Source organism: Ursus maritimus, unplaced genomic scaffold (assembly GCF_017311325.1).
Source record: "Ursus maritimus isolate PB19 unplaced genomic scaffold, ASM1731132v1 scaffold_11, whole genome shotgun sequence".
Classification (NCBI taxonomy): domain Eukaryota; kingdom Metazoa; phylum Chordata; class Mammalia; order Carnivora; family Ursidae; genus Ursus; species Ursus maritimus.
The window spans coordinates 34,559,089-34,576,766 of NW_024423453.1; the positions used below are offsets into that span (position 1 = coordinate 34,559,089).

General features: G+C 37.1%; 1 protein-coding gene across 3 annotated transcripts in view; it reads right to left on the bottom strand.

Moving 5' to 3' along the window:
- The window catches only part of OTUD4 (OTU deubiquitinase 4), a 43,474-nt gene that overhangs the window by 21,788 nt on the left and 4,008 nt on the right, over positions 1 to 17,678 (bottom strand). For all 3 annotated transcript variants that reach the window (XM_040626341.1, XM_040626340.1, XM_040626342.1), the window contains exons 2-8: positions 16,482 to 16,565; positions 13,694 to 13,744; positions 7,424 to 7,470; positions 6,685 to 6,757; positions 5,147 to 5,228; positions 3,395 to 3,527; positions 156 to 213 (exon numbers count right to left, since the gene is read on the bottom strand). In XM_040626341.1, the coding sequence (XP_040482275.1) occupies positions 156 to 213; positions 3,395 to 3,527; positions 5,147 to 5,228; positions 6,685 to 6,757; positions 7,424 to 7,470; positions 13,694 to 13,744; positions 16,482 to 16,565 (528 nt within the window). The remainder of the gene's footprint in view (positions 1 to 155; positions 214 to 3,394; positions 3,528 to 5,146; positions 5,229 to 6,684; positions 6,758 to 7,423; positions 7,471 to 13,693; positions 13,745 to 16,481; positions 16,566 to 17,678) is intronic.

The following is a 17,678-nucleotide window of genomic DNA, read 5'->3' on the forward strand; positions in this document are numbered from 1 at the left end:
GAAAAAGAAAATGTAAAATATTAGGAAGTCACCAAAAATTTTCTCAGAGTCAGATGATCCTGACTCCATTGATAATGTAGAAGAAAAAATTAAGACTAAATTCATGAGCTTTCTAATATGGAAGAACTAGTTAAAACCTTTAAAAAAAAAAATACCTGATCACTTGACAAAGCTTTAACTCCATTCATATCATTAGCACTGGTAGTTTTACTCCTACGAAAGAAGAAATATAACCATAATTAAAAGTACAAAAATGTGTTCATGCAATTAACTTATCTTAACCTCACATAAAAGTCTCCAAAGTCACAGTTACATTCCAAAAAGTCAAAGCTATATTCCAGTGAGTTCATACAAGCTTCAGTATAAGGATGTATTTTTTTTTTTAAAGATTTTATTTATTTATTAGACAAAGATAGAGACAGCCAGCGAGAGAGGGAACACAAGCAGGGGGAGTGGGAGAGGAAGAAGCAGGCTCATAGCGGAGGAGCCTGACGTGGGGCTCGATCCCATAACGCCAGGATCACGCCCTGAGCCGAAGGCAGACGCTTAACCGCTGTGCCACCCAGGCGCCCCAAGGATGTATTTTTATACACACACACGTGTGCACACATGCACATACATACATGTGTGTATGCATATTAAGTTATAAATCAAAAACTTCATCAGTAATTCTTTGTCTAAGGCTCAATCATCAAAAAAAACAAAACTATGAAATTTGGGTGGATAGAAAAATTGAACTTATAAAACATTTAATGTAAAATTTTTCTTTCAGTATATAGATGAGGCTCCATTAAACAAAATATTCCACAACAATCTAATGAGAGCAGACACAAACTAAATAAGTAATGTTAAATGACGGTAAGTGCTATCTACAGGATGGGGTGGGGTCCAGGTAGCAGAACTGATAGTGTTGAGACATAGACTTGATTAATTAAAAGTGAGATGAGGAAAGGACCTGCTAAAATACCTTTTTGAATACAGAATTAAAGGTGATGATACAGCAAATCATATGGCTATTCAGTAACCCAGGCAGAGAGAACAAATGGAAAGACCCTGGGGTGGCCAAGAGATTGGCAAAGCAGGAACACATTGATGGCAGATAGAACAGAAGAGGAGACGAGACTGCAGTCTTCTGTCCTACAATTCCTCCTTAATTACAATCTCTAGTCTTCAGGACAATCTCCAAATCTGTGTCCTTAAATGTAGCAATATTTAAGAGACCCCAAGTAACAACAATCTAGACTAAAAAATCACCCATAATTCCCACTACTTCAGGACTGACCAATATGAATGTGAAAAGAATCCAGGCACAAGAGCAGAGTGACATCCTTGGTCTTTCCTCCTTAATACCTTAACTATGCCTATCTATTGTGCCATAATTAATGCAGCATTCTTCCCTAACTGAAGCCTTATCCTCCTTAAGCCAAATACGACACAAATAAAGAGAAATGTCATTAATGGAACAAAGAGTTAATTTAAAAAAGGCTTCTGGGACGCCTGGGCAGCTCAGTTAGTTAAGTGTCTGCCTTCAGCTCAGGTCATGATCCCAGGGTCCTGGGGTGAAGTCCCGCATCAGCTCCCTGCTCAGTGAGGAGCCTGCTTCTCCCTCTGCCTGCTGCTCCCCTTGCTTGTGCTCTTCTATCTCTAGCAAATAAATAAATAAAATCTTTACAAAATAAATACATAAATAAAAATAAATTTTAAAAAATTAAAAAGGCTTCTATGTTGGGGAGCCTGGGTGGTACATTCAGTTGGGTGTCCAACTCTAAGGCTCCGGTTGTCACCTCAGGGTCATGAGATCAAGCCCCATGTCAGGCTCTGTGCTCAGAGGGCAGTCTGCTTGAGATTCTCCCTCTCCCTCTGCCCCCTGCCACTTGTGCACACCTCTGGCATGTGTGTGCTCACTTGCTCTCAAATAAATAAATCTTCAGAGATAAAAAACAGCTTCCATGTTCCAAGGGCTACACACTAGCACAGTATAAAAAGACTACACTTTTCAATGAGCACACCTTTCCTCGTAAACTTCTCCAGCTTACTAGCCTTAACTCCATACTCTCTTTCATCGGCCATTTGCTATCCCAGACCCAACTATTGTGAAAACTATTAACAGTAACCAAAGGGCATGTGCTGAAGTGCCCCCACACCAACCATAGGTAATAAGTTATAACAAGCTAGTCATTCTCCATCTCGACTTCCTCTAAGCTCAATGGCACATCCTAATCAGACAGGTGCCTGGATTAAATGATGGAGCAGAACTTCTATCTGTTCAAAGTTAGTCTATTCTAAAATTAAACTTATAATAGCGGACCCAGGTTCTAACCTGACTCATTTCTCTCTTACAAAGAAATGGTAGTCAATCAAGTTTTCAATGAGGATCAGAAAAACGTAACTCACCAAATGCCTGGTATTCCAGATAAAAGGAGATATATTTAAGTATTTAATAAAAAATTAGATATCCTATGGCTTAATTTCATTTATTTCTCTAGTTTTACAGTATGGAACACCAAGTAGGATACTTTCATACTCTCACACACTAGGAATAATATTTTTTTATCTTCACTAGGAATGGAATAGGGTGGGTTCTTATAAAATAGTAAATGTTCTAACACTGTTAATAAAAACTAAAAAAGGTTGGACACAGTATCTAGAAGCTAGGCTGTGGACATTATACATCATTTAATTCTTACAAATTCCCTCCTTCAAGGAAATACTAACATATCCTAATTTTATATAGAATTGGGGCTTCCTAGTGAACTTAAGTAACTTGCCCCAAGTCTCGTTACTCTGGCAGGAAGCCAAGACCAAAACCAGTTTTGGCTGTCCACAGCCCCAAGCTCTTACGGACTACCCTATATATCCTGTGTGGGAAAGAAAAGCCTCAGAGACTCTAAGTTAAAAGGTGCTTATTCACAACCTAAACAGAGGCATTACCCAGAGCTGTTCACATACTTGTACCCCAACTTGGGATTTTTATTATCTAAAAAGAAAAAGGAATGCATTATCTAAGTAAGGAAACAACAAAATAAGGTCACGGAAATAAAATGGTCATTTTTTTCCATCACTGGATATGTAAACAAATGACAGGTTAACCTTAAAATTTTACAATACACACATATATAGGCAGGACTAAGTCTATTATACACATATACTTCTAGATTATGTAGAAATAGAGCTTATCAACCAAAAACATCAACTTTCAAAAACAGTCCTATAATAAAAATTAGATAAAATCAGTGGCAGGAAAAAAAGAAACTTGTACTGCAGATTGCTGTATTTTAGGAATACCATACTTAATACTTCAATATGTGAGGCAACTCCATACCTCACATTCCTTATTGAACTGTTTCTTTATAGAGCACTATGAAGATACTTTAGGACTTAAATTCACTCTTACTTGCAACTGTCATCCTCTGAATCTGATATTTCACTGTTGTTTTCATCAGCTACTTCAGAGGTGTCTAGTCCCATCAATATTTTACTAACATCAGTTTTAAATACCTTCTCATACAGCAATTCATAAAGGAGAGCTGCAATTAACAAAAGAAATGTTATGCAACATTAACTAATTTTATGTTTTTACACAAAATTGACAATGTCTGTTGCCCAGGCTTCTAAAATCCTAACTAGGGCACCTATAACGTCTTCTGATCAAGAACACGATCTAACCAAAAAATTACCTAGATAGAAAGAAGTTAGAATTTCTGTCTCTGTAATTAATTTCAAATCATTACATAAGATACTGCCATTTTTAAAACACAAAAAGGTACCACAACCATGAAACAAGTATGATGACAGTAAAAGCTAAACATGCATATTGAACAATTACTGCATTCCAGGCACTGTGCAAAGACTTTATGTATGTTCATATTTAATTTCAGGCACATCCTAACAGTACAGATGAGGAAACTTGAGAATTAGAGAGATCACATCATCTGCCCAACCTTAAGAGACGTGGAAGGAAAACATTAAGAAACATTAAGATTCCTAGAAAAAGACAGCTTTTCATAAGGGACTCCAAAAACAACTGTTATAAAATGTATTCTGAGCAGCCACTGTAAGAAAGAAGCATACATAATCAACTTTTTTGCTTTAAAAGAAGGAAAAAAAAAAACCTCCAGAAACACAAAAATATAATTACCAAATATTCAAAAACACATTATACATGGCGTTTAGGACTCTCATTTGGTTATACTGCAGTCATCTTTATGAAACTAAAAAATCATCAACAATAGGTGCCCACTCTCTAAATGAGTCCCCAAAGAGACTACTTTCTCACAGATCACCTTTCTTCCACCCCTGATTATCATCCAAACCAAAGGCACTGAAAAGTAGAGGTAAGGTAGGCTCCATGAACTATCCTTCCCAAAGCTGAAATATCTAGATTTTAACCAGCTGGAAGAGGGGGACACAGCCCAGGACACAGACAGCTACACTTTATTTTAAAACAGATCCATCAATTTTAAAAACGGCATTACACGTATCTTTACTGGTCACCACTAGCTTAAAAACAGAGGAAAAAGCTGTTACGTGCCCAGCACTGATGCTCTGTTTGAGTGATGTGCACTTCTTCAGACAGATGATAAAGGAGATTAAGAAGGCAGAAAGGAACTACTAAAGCAGTAATTCTCAATTGGGGAGGGAGAGGGGATTTTATTCTTCCAAGAAACACCTGGCAAAATCTGGAGAGATTTTTTGCTTGTTGCAGTGAAAAAGAGAGCTCTCTACATGGTACATGCCAGGGATGCTACTAAATATCCCATAATGCACAGAACAGCTCCAAAGAATTATCTGGCCCAAAATGTCAGTAGTGTCAAGGTTAAGAAACCCTGTTCTAGAGCCAAAACAATCAAATGCTTGATTTGCTCATTTAGATTTTCAAGCTCTACACCAATAGCTTTAAAAACACACACAAATCCTTATTACTGAAATGAATTACTGCAGGAAGAAATAACGGTATTTTACAAGTCATACTCAAGCTATTAGCTCCATTTTTCCCTAGTCAAACAAGTTTTTATTACTGTATTAATATTTTTGCTAACCTAAGATTCTTAGGATAGCTTTGCATACAACAAAACAGACTTGTTTGCATTAAGACTGTATAGCTTAGTAATATAACTTCCTATACAAACGCAAGGGTGATACTCACACTGACACATTGCAGAGTTCTCTTTATACTTTATGGGATAGACAATATCATAATGATTTCCATTTGAAAAACACAGTAATACCTGAAAGGGAAAAATTAAAGGCACCTTTCAGTCTTTCATTTATGACACTTACATAGCAAATTTTATCTCCGATTTCTCTGAAATACTAATAATTTCCAAATAGAAAATGATTATTTTAGGGGCACCTGGGTCACTCAGTCGGTTAAGCATCTGCCTTCGATCAGGTCATGATCTCAGCGTCCTGGGATCAAAGCCTGCATCGCGCTCCCCGTTCAGTGGAGACTCTGTTTCTCCCTCTCCTTCTCCCCACCCCACTCATGCTCTCTCCCCCACTCTCTTTCGCACGCTCTCAAAATAAGTAAAATTTCTTAAAAAATGATTATTTTAGGGGCACCTAGGTGGCTCAGTCGGTTAAGTGTCTGACTCTTGATTTTAGCCCAGATCTCATTCTCAGGGTCGTAAAGTCCCATACTGGGCTCCATGCTCGGCGTGGAGCTTACTTAAAAGAAAAAGATTATCTTAGAAGTAATCTAACTCTTCAATGTGGTCACCTATGGTATATCCAATGCTGAAATGTTACACAGCCTTTAAACCAACAAGTTCTTAATGACCTTTCTGGGGAAAGGCTTATGGGATCACAAAAAATACACAATATACATGAAAACAACAGAATTTCAACTACTTAAAAAACAACAGTTAAAAGACTGTAAGAAAATACTAAATACTCCAAAACCTTATTAAGATGCTTACCTGTAAGAGGCACAATCAAAAGTAAATTTGTTTCTGTTGCTTTAGTTTTAAGTACTTTCTAAATAGCCAATTATGCAATGAGAAATACACACTGATTTTGTTTGGGTTATGTCATATTCCGAAACCTGTACCGGAAAGGCCAAATCCAGAGCCAATGTACCTTAGAAACTCCGGAGTCCTTTTTACAGAGGTAGTATTTCACTCAGTTCCCCTCCCCCTTACCACGATTAGCATGATGACAAAAACACTTCAACTTGGCCTGGATGATTCCAAAACAGCTAATTAAAACAAAGTTCTCTTAACAATGAATCAATTGAGGGTTTTCTTTTTCTTTTTAGTCTTCACATAATTTTTCAGTTGTTTCTAGTTTGTGACTAGATAATAACACCTGGGCCAGTAAATTATCTTTATAAGGAGAAATACATCATTAATACCCAAGTATTTTTTGATGCAATGGCAGAATCTGCTTTCACAAGTTATTTTACTACTTAATGTTTATAGTGATGCAAAATGGTCTAATCATATACACTAGCATCTGAGGTTTTTTCCTCTAGTGTAATGTTCTGATAGTATTCACAGTGATTTGTGGAAAAAAACAAATATAAATTATGACTCAATAATGATTAACAGGAACTCTAAAAAAGAATTATCCTAACCTTCATACAAAAATATTTCAAAGGTCTCCTTAAAATTATAGCTTAGAAGGTCAAGGTTGCAAGTAGTTCTTTTACTTAAATCCTTTAGAAACACTTAGAAAAATTCTTACCTTCTCCGGAAAATTATTTTCAGTTACTTGTGAAGGAGAAACATTTGGTTCCCGATAAATTATAAAATCTTTCCTGAAAATAAAATTGAGCAATTACTTCTGAGGAAATGCATTTCATGACTTAACCACTTGTTCATTCATTCATCAAGAGCCTAATATGTGCTGAGCCATGTTCCAAGCAGTGGAGCAGTCTGTCAACAATAACTAAGTTGTAAAACACCTATATGAAAGTACCTTTTTAAAAAGTAGGACTTCAAATATAATTTGAATATATGTTAACTTCAGATATAATTCTAAAAGGAGACTTCAAAATTACAGAAATTGTGAAGACGAAATTTTATACAGATACTTCAAAAAGAAAAAATAAAGCATTCACCTGCTCCTCTCCCAGACAGAAGTAGTAAAATGGTAACATGATGTTTTGCCTCTGTTCTAGAGCCATCTGATGCTACCAGCCTGAGAAAGTAGGAAATCATTCCTCTATCAAGTTAATATGTGATATTGGTTACAGGCCTGGAAAAACATCTATATTCCTTCCCAAAAATGTTTTGAGAATTACAGTTTCCAAACACTGACATATTTAACGTCAAAAGCTAACTGATGCAATTAAAAAAATCTTATAAAAGATGCTTCACAATTAAGGCATAAAACTGCTTTAATATTTTAACAATTTTAGTATAACGGAATATACTAATTTCCCATTTCATCTTTTGTTTCCTTACGTTACTACAGTGTTTACCTGTACATAAGAGAAAGGGCACTTATTTCCACTTGTCCAACCCATTCCTGTAGTGAAGAAAAAAAGTTGGCACTTAAGTGTCTCATACTTTTACAATACATATACCTCTATACAATATCTTAACACATACCTTCATACAATATACCTAATGAGCTAGAAAAAGCTCATTATTAGTATTATGAATATTATGAAAACATTGATAAAAAACAGACCTTACATATATAACTAAAAAGCTACTTAAAAAAATAGCCCAAGTCTCTGTTGTCAAAATCCTTAGTACCACAGGGTGAAATGATAGTTCCATTGGTATGGTAAGACCATGGAGTGGTCTCTCTAAGTGGAGCACCTGCTGAAGGCAAGGACTCTGTCCTCTAACCTAGCACCCAGGACACAGCTCAGAACATGTATGTGCCCAGAAAATGAGATGTTGAATAGAAGAAGAACTCAAGAATCAGAAAGGATAAAAAAGGAGATGATCTCTTATTTTCAGGGTGATTCAAAGTACAAAGAGATCAGTGTCCTAGCAATCTTTCTGAAATGAGATAGAAATTCTACAGCCCTAAAGGAGTCACTTTATGTCTTTAAGCCTATTAGAGGAAATGGCCAATATATATCAAAATTTTAAATATCCAGGGGCACCTGGGTGGCTCAGTTGTTAAGCGTCTGCCTTCGGCTTGGGGCGTGATCCTGGGGTTCTGGGATAGAGCCCTGCAACAGGCTCCTCCACTGGGAGCCTGCTTCTTCCTCTCCCACTCCCCCTGCTTGTGTTCCGTCTCTTGCTGGCTGTCTCTCTCTTTGTCAAATAAATAAATAAAATCTTTTAAAAAAAAATTTAAATATCCATACATACTCTTTGACCCAGCAATTCAAATTCTGTAAATCTATCCTAAACAAGTATTTCATATGTCCACAAAAGTGTACATAAACAAGGATGTTCACTGTAGCTATTTGTAATAATTTTAAAAAAAATTTTTAAAGAAAGTCTGAATATTCCACTAATAAGAAAGGAGTAATCAAATAATTTATGGTTCACCCACACCACGTATGGAACACCATGCAATCATCTAAAGAATGAGGTATATCTATGTAAACTGACTTGGAAAGATCAGCCAAACTATCAAGTATAAGAAGTCAGTCATGGGGTGCCTAGGTGGCTCAGTCGGTTAGGCGTCCAACCCTATTTTGGCTCAGGTCATGATCTCAGGGTCAAGCTCAGTGCGGAGTCTGCTTGAGATTCTCTCTCCCTCTGCTCCTCTCCCTGCTCATTTGTGCACACACGCTGTCTCACTCACTCTCTAAAATGAATTAATTAAATCTTACAAAAAAATAAAAAACCCTATTGGGTAAGAAAAACAAAAAGGTATGTTCAGTATATGTATGTGCAGGTGTATGAGGACTAAACAAATACATCCCAAACTGACAGTGGAGACAGGGAATTCAAGATCAGGGAAAACAAAGGATTTTCACTCTTCATTCTGTATTAAATCTTTTAACATGAGAATGCGTTCCTATGATACTTGTGAAATTAGTCAAGACTTCATACCGACACTCACTAACGATAACTAGCTATGGTAAGTGAACGCTGCTACTTTTTCCCTTAAAGAAATTTGAGATAAGGAAAAGATTTTAAACAATGTGTTGATCTCAGACAAGGATAATCTTTCCCCCAGAGATTTTTCATTTTAATAGTTCTTAAAAGTTGGCTCTGGTTTTCAAAATGAAGCGGGTACCATATTTTAAAATAGATTTCTTAAAATAGGCCTCTGCCTAACAATCATAGCTTCTCATGAACTGCAGCAAGTGACATTCTGCAGTAGAGGAAATCCTTTGTTCAAACCAGTTTGCTTAAATAACATAAGCTACATCTACTTCATGCAAAAGATGTTAAATCACTTTTAAAAATGGAAAATTATTCTACTTGTGTCAACAAAATACTGCCTCTCAAATAATGGACCATTTTATAAGTCCTTAATCTTCAGAATAAATTCTGTTGTAGTCTAAGTAAATAATGGCTATCATAATATCTCGTCTTCTCTAACCTGGGTCAATTTTAAATTATAAAAAATACCTATGTTCGTTCTACCATTGTCTTCCACCTTAAGGCTGTAATTTTATTTACTCATCACTTCTTATGATGTTTAATATACTTCCTTATTGTAAGTGATAGTAAAGCATTTCTGCAAAATTTGTTTTAACTCATGAACTATACAAAAAACATGTAATTTAAATGTTCTTCAATAGTCACTAAAAATAAACTTCTGTTACTAAGGATGCTATTAAGAAAATGAAAAGATAGGGGCGCCTGGGTGGCACAGCGGTTAAGCGTCTGCCTTTGGCTCAGGGCGTGATCCCGGCGTTGTGGGATCGAGCCCCACATCAGGATCCTCTGCTATGAGCCTGCTTCTTCCTCTCCCACTCCCCCTGCTTGTGTTCCCTCTCTCGCTGGCTGTCTCTATCTCTGCCAAATAAATAAAATCTTAAAAAAAAAAAAAAAAAGAAAATGAAAAGATAAAGTTACAAATGGAAGAAAATATGTGAAAATTACATATCAATACAGAACTTATATCCAGTATAAAGAACTCTTACAATTCAATAAAACCAGCAACATAACAAAAGATGGGCAAAATCTATGAACAGACATTCACCAACAAAAATATATGGATGGCAAATGAACACATGAAAAGATGTTCAACATTAGAGAAATAAACAGGTTAAAACCACCATGACATAACCACTACGCAACCACTAGAACAGCTACAATTTCAAAGACTGACAAGACTTAATGTTAACAAAGACACAGAGCAGTTGGAATTTTCATCTATTGCCAATGAGAAAGCAAAATGGGAGAGCCACTTTGAAAGAGTTTGGCAGTTTCTCATTAAGTTAAACATACATTTACCATATGACAGAGCAATTCTACTCCTAGGTGTTAATCCAAGAGAAAAGAAAACATATGTCCACATGAACTTACAGGCAAATATTCTTAGCAGTTTTAATCATGAAACAGTCTAAAACTGGAAAGAACCCAAATATTCATGAAATGATAAATGTATGAGTAAACTGCAGTATATCCATATAATGAACTCATCAATAAAAAGGATCAAACCACTGATACACCCAACAACATGGATTATATGTTTCCATTATGCTAAGTGAAAGAAGCGTTTCCATTATGCTAAGTGAAAGAAGCCAGATCCATAAGACTACAAACTATATCATTCCATTTCTATAGTCTAGAAAATGCAAAACTTAAAAAGCAGATCAGTGGTTGCCAAAAGCCAGAAGGTGGGGGAAAAGGGATTAAGGGCAAAAGGGCCCCGGGAACTCTGTGAAGTGATGGAAACGTCCCCTATGTATTTGTAGTGGTGGTTATGCAACTGTATACACTTGTCATATCTCATCAAATTATACATTTAAAACTGGTGAATTTTAGGCGTAAAAGAAAAAAAATGGTGAATTTTACTATATGTCAATTTTACCTCCATAAAGCTTAGAAAAATACATTCTTGCAAAAAGTTTGAGGCATTTTTCAAAATGCTCCACTGGCATTTTAAGAAGAGAATAAAGATGTTTTCTCTGAGAACTAGACAAAACATAAGAGTTTATACATCAACTGTATTTCTCTTTTCATTTCATACATTCCATATATCAGGGAAAAAGAATAATGACATAAATATCTGTTGTTAACAAAGAAGCCCAGGGGGCGCCTGAGTGGCTCAGTCAGTTAAGCCTCTGACTTTAGCTCAGGTCATGATCTCAGCGTCCTTGGATAGGGCCCCACGTGGTTGGGCTCCAGAGGGAGAGTGTGATTCTCCCTCTTCCTCTGCCCCTCGTTTTGCCCATGTGCACAGGCACACTGTCTCTAATAAATACATAAAATCTTAAAAAAAAAAAAAAAAGGCACAAACAACTGTTCAGAAGGTACAAAACATCTGGAGAAGAAATCTGATCAGACTGGGGAAAGGGGTGTCGTAAAAATAAATAAGCTGCCAGCCAGCACCCTGGGAAGGAGGCCCCTGTCCCATGTGCTCAAAACCACAGCAACTTCCCTCCTTCCTCTCCTACAGAGGCCCAAATCAATCTCAGTTCAGTTCACACTACCTCATTTCCTCCCTCTATCCCCTTTCTCTCCACTCCCACCATGTCCACCCTTACTCAGAACCTCATAGCTTGACAGCCTGAACTGCTACACAAAGATTACTATAAAAAACATCCTGAAAAGAAAAAAACATCAATTTTTCTTGATTAAAAAGGTAATGGACAGGGGGAACCTAGCTGGCTCAGTCACTACAGCATGTGACTTCTGATCTCCGAGTAGTGAGTTTCAAGCCCCACACTGGGGTAGAGCTTACTTTAAAAAAAGGGGGCAGAGGAGTTAATAGACTTTGTTTCCTTTATTTTCCATAATGGAGTAAAAATCACCAGGAATATTACTAGAGATAACAACATTCTGGTGTTTACCTTTCCTGTAGGTTACATACAATGCATACATACAAACCACACACACAAATCAGTTCAGCACCCCAAATTGAAAGGTAACTATGAAAATCCCAAAAGCAATAAAAAATACAATCCTTGTCTTCAAAGAGGCTTTAAAGTAAGAGGGGAAAAAAAAAAAAACTGCAGGCAAATGATATTTCTGACCATGATATGTGGGCAAACTCAGTATTGAAATGACTGAAATAAAAATGGAGTCAGGAGTGGATTTAGCGAAAAGACCTTTAGAGGTGTCTGTCTTCAAAACTGGAGTAACACAATACTTACTCCTTTTTTTTTTTTACACTGCACGTACTGTGCACATTTGGGAAAATGTGCTAAACATTTTTTTTAAACCATGTAACTGGTCTTCCCACCTCTGGTCTCATCCACCAATCCATCCAAACAATCTCTGCACAATATTCTTCTATCCATCCATTCAGGCAGCCAACAAGGAAGCCAAGCACTATTCTCGGTTCTCAGCAGTGACACACTCACTTCCTTCCTCAACAATTTGAAAGGTTTCCCAATACCAGATTCTCAGGCCCCAGGCATAGACTTTGATTCAGGTCTGGAATAGTGGAATTTACAACCACCTCAGGTAATTCTGATGCAGACAGTCTATGGCTGACACTCTGAGAAATGCTAGGCATAAGCTCCAAACTACTGAGCCTAGCAGTGAAGGCTCTTCCGTGTTCAGTCCCAAAGCCTGCCCTCTGACTTCTCGCTACCTCCTACCTTCACGTGCTCCACACAAACTGAACTGCTTTCTGAATCTACCTTGCTCACAATTTTCCCTACCTAGAAATACCCTTCACCCTAGGCACCTCTCATTCAGAATCTATTCAGACTTCAAATGCCAACCCACTACCTTTGCCTACCTAGGTAAAAATATAACTCTGAATGCTTACAGCATCATATCTAGACTTCTTAAGACACGTGCTTTCTCACTTGTATTAGGTATTTTCCCCTACTATAGGGAAACTCCTAATAGCACCCAAACCCCAGTTACATCTGCATCCCCGGAGTGTCAATTCTCAGCACTCAACAAAGACTCAAATTAGTTTCAGAGAATCAAATGGAGATGCCAATTGTTAATCAAACACCCTGTTCCTATGTTATTATTCCTTTTCCTCCCTAACTCCTCTTCTGAGCTTCTTCCTTGGCTAATGCCATTTTAAACTCAACAGTGATCACCTCTGGGGATGACAGAATATTCTACAGGGCGTTCTGTGTGGCATTTCATGATATGTGAATTTTTACAGGGAGAGTATTAGTTTTGCAAGCAGAAAAAACAGAAAAATTCTTTTAACTTCAACATGACTGAGAGAAGTATGGCAGCGGGACTTGGGGAAGCGCCTTCCTTTTCCTCTCAACAGTTTCTTCCCTCTTCTCAAGCTGATCATGGGAAATGGAACCTCCATAGAAGAACCTATTTTCTCAGCGGCCTAAATAAGCAATCAAATCTTGCACCCTGTCCACCAAGACCAATACCCATACCGATACAGCATCCTGAAAATCATCACCACCGTTATTGTAAGTCTTTTATGCTACATTCAGATGCCATTATGACAAAGATAAAGAAAGCACAACTCTGTCCTTACTGAGGCAACATCCAGTACACAGCTCCAACTGTCTTCCAATTAAAAGTTACGTAAAATGTGCAACTAAGAAATGTTTATGAAAAAAAGTACTTGCTGGAACCCCTCCATACCCTACACATTTTAATGAATGTTGAATATATTACACTTCAATATATAAAAAACAGAAATATATTATAGAATCACTGCATACCTGTGGATTTTCCAAACGTTTTAAATACTCTTCAAATGACCCTTCTATAAACTGCAAAAAAGAAAAAAAAAAAAGTCTATTAGAAATACATCAAAACAAAAAACGTTTTCACTGTGAATTACTGAGTTCTTGCATGAACCTTGGATACATCAGTAATCGTTATATACATATATACAACCTAATTATTAAAATACATAAAAATCATTAAGTAAAGATTATAAACAGACAAAAAAATTTTAAAAAGGAAACACGGTCAGAAAAGATTTCCTGGACAGGATGTGGACAGGCGCGGGCACAATGTGGCGTAAAGAGGGAGCGAGCACTGTGTTGAGAAGACAGAAGCCAACCAGCCAGCAGGAACAGGACAACTGGGTGGGGAGAACAGAGTGAAAGAGGAATTCAACTGGACACCTGTTTATAGAGGGCCTTGAGCCCAGGAAGGACTTGCAGACTGAGGAAGCAAGCAATTCAAGGTCACTGCCGGTGATATTACGAACAGAGAAATATATAAAATAAGCACTTAGGAGTATTTTGATAATGGCCAACGCAGAGAAGAGAATTAAAGACAATACACGAGCTAAGAAATATTAATTTACTAATACAGATATGAATATTGTCTCTCAGGTCAGTCACACTAAAAACACAGATGAGAACTAATAATGCAAGATATTTTGGAGAACCAACAAGATTTTTCTAATACAACTTGCTTCATTGTTTAACTTAAAAAGTTTATTCAAGCTATGTGATTTTTGTTAGCCATCATACTAATTTAACTGAGAAATCTCTAAAAGACATTCGTCTGAAACACCAAATTCTATTTAAATTAGTCGCAGTTAACTTAGCAAATTGATACACTTAAAAACATTAAAGTACACGCTCCAGTCCATAAAAATCTTTTAAACACTCATGGCTTTTTTTTTTTTTTTTTGAGATTGAGATTAATTCTTTTATAGATCATGTGCTGTCAAATTCCCAAAAAGTATCTTAAGTTTCAACACATGCTTATAATAAAACAGCCATATATTTTAAATATCCCACCAATCAGTATTTTATAGCCATATATTTTAAATATCCCACCAAGCACAATTCTGTGTTAGGTGATTAATTTATACTTTTGGGGGAAAAAAACCCACACAACCACTTAAAGTTGGAAGAAACCTATGCGGTGTTCTGACACAAGCCACCATCCAATCTGAGATTCTCCTTTCTAATCAATTAGAAAGTATCCATCTAGACTGACTAAACACTGTCGGTAAACAAAGCATACACCCCCCACGGTCCTTCCCCTGACAGCCTTTTCCAATTTGGCCAATAGGAATTGTTTGAAGGTACTTACTATAAATTATAAAAGGAAAGTGAAACTTTTCTCCTTGGAACTTTTCAACCTCTGATCATACCTCTTTAGACTGTTGAGGGCTAAATAAATACATGCAAAGAACTTAAACAATGCCTGGCACATAGGAAGTGCTCAACCAATGACAGCAATTTCCATTACTGTCAACAGTGTTTTACTCTCTGCGGCCAACAATAATGATTAATCACTTGTAATTTCTTTAAAAAAGAACACTCCACTCTCCCCACCCCTCCCCCTTTTATACTATACCCTAATACTCTTATCTAACCTTCACATCACCAGCTTCCTTTTTGTAGAACAAGTTCTCAAATCTCCTGATCAAGTGGGTTAACTCTCCTTCCTGGAATGTATTAACGCCTGTCTTATAACATGGCACCCAGAATGTCACCAGTAGAAACATCCGGCTTGAATACAGAACACCAACCAAAAAGTACATCCAATTTAAGAACTATTTACCTATTAAGTTTTAGAATTGAGTTATCTGCAAGGTGTCAATGTTTTTTTTGCCAGTCAAAGGGGAAAAATATCATTGAAAGTCCGATGACATAATTCTAGGTCATAAAACCAATAACTAGTAAATCCTATAAAGCTTTCAATGTAAAATGAAAACAGGCCACTGTGGCATCTTATTTCACAGCCTACTACATACTACTGAGAAAATTACAGTAAGTTGTTATACAACACTAGCAACTATTAATCATTATTTACATAATTACAGTGTTCTGATGTGTGATTCACAATGATGAACCCTGAAAATTAAAAATCTGTAAATGCCTTCTGATAAAATTAAAGGCTCAGTATTAGCTATACTCAGCATATTTTTTATACTCCAAGTCTGAAACTTTTTAAATTCATAGGGTGTTACCAATCACAGAAAACTATTAGTTAACCATGACACCCAATTCCCTGACCATAACAAACAAAGCTCACTCTTAATACGCAAGGACTCTGTCCAAGTCATCTTTCCATCTTCCACAGGTCAGTATCTTAAGTATCATAGCTTTCCAAATGTCTAAAGAAATGAAAACCACAAAATAGCCTAAAAATATCACAACTGAATATAACCGGATTTAAATTCAATAAAGCAGTTTTTTTTTCTTTTTTTTTTAAAGATTTTATTTATTTATTTGACAGAGATAGAGACAGCCAGCGAGAGAGGGAACACAAGTAGGGGGAGTGGGAGAGGAAGAAGCAGGCTCATAGCGGAGGAGCCTGATGTGGGGCTCGATCCCATAACGCCGGGATCACGCCCTGATCCGAAGGCAGACGCTTAACCACTGTGCCACCCAGGCGCCCCTAAAGCAGTTTTCTTTTAAGTTTTTTTTCATAACCTGCATTAAGATCCAGGCTGTGAAACTCCCACCAGACCACTTCTAAAGGCTGCAATGTAAATGCAAGTCAAGACACCATTCCACGTTTAAAATTACGAATTACCGCTTCAAATTTCTCTCTGTTCTCTCGAAGATAATGAATACAAGCCATTCTGACTTCCACATGGCGAGACTGAGAGTGCAACACCTGAAAAGAAAAAGCAACATGCTATTACACATTTTGTCAAAAGAGGATTTAAGGTACAAGCTAGCACTTTCTTTCACACCCTAAATAACCGATAGAAATCGGTGTCTCTCCGTTTGCCACTTAGTACTATTTCTCAATCTTTATTCATTCCACTTCTTCCTCTAACCACAGAGGAAGTGACCTATACAGTTGGCGGTACTTCTTAAGTCATTCTAGGAAGAACTTACTACCATTTCTCCTTTAGGTCACTCCTGTGAGGAAACCTTTGTAAAATTAACATACTTTTCCTTTCTTGACCAGCCCTCTTACAGCTTTGCTCTTCACAAAGCAGGGCTAGCAGAATCCCTGCTACATAGTCCTCCGCTTCATCCTATGCTTGTCGGAAAAGAGAACAGGCAACTTCAATAGGAATCCGTTAAGCCTGTAAGAATTAGATTTCTTTTTCCCAATAATTCGGAATTTACTTGCTTTATGTAGAAATTTAAGTCCACTGTGGGTTTCAGAAAAATTCCCACATCCTTAGCTGTCCGGCTCACGCACCCTTGAAAGAACAACCAAGCGAGCGGCACGCAGGACGCAAACATGCTGCTGTGTGCTGTCACCCCAACAGCCTTGAAACTTGCTCCTAGGCCCAAAATCTGTGTTTGTTATTTTAAGTAGGCTCCATGCCCAACATGGGGCTCAAACTCACAACCCTAAGATGAAGAGTCACGTGCTCTACGAACTTCGTGAGCTAAGAGCCCTGGCCCAAAATCTTAAAGCACCAACTGAAATAAGCCACCATACAAAGATGATCCAAATCCTCTCACTTTCTAGCCTCTGTATTCTTCTGTTAAACTAGTTCAACAAAAGGATAACTTACGGGCATTCTGTCTCTTACTAAAATGCTGAAGCTTTGGTTTGAGAGAAACTAGTACTCAAATGCTTGGGAACCCTTTTGGCTCGCCTCTAATACTGTAACTGTCATGCTTGAAAGAAGAGATTAAAATTATTTTCTATTACTGAGTGTCTCAAATGAAGGTATTCCTGGTACCCTAAAGGGTTAAGGTGGGGTGGGGGGGAACCTGAAACATTTATAATAATCACATGTCCAACTACTAATAAGGCTCTTGA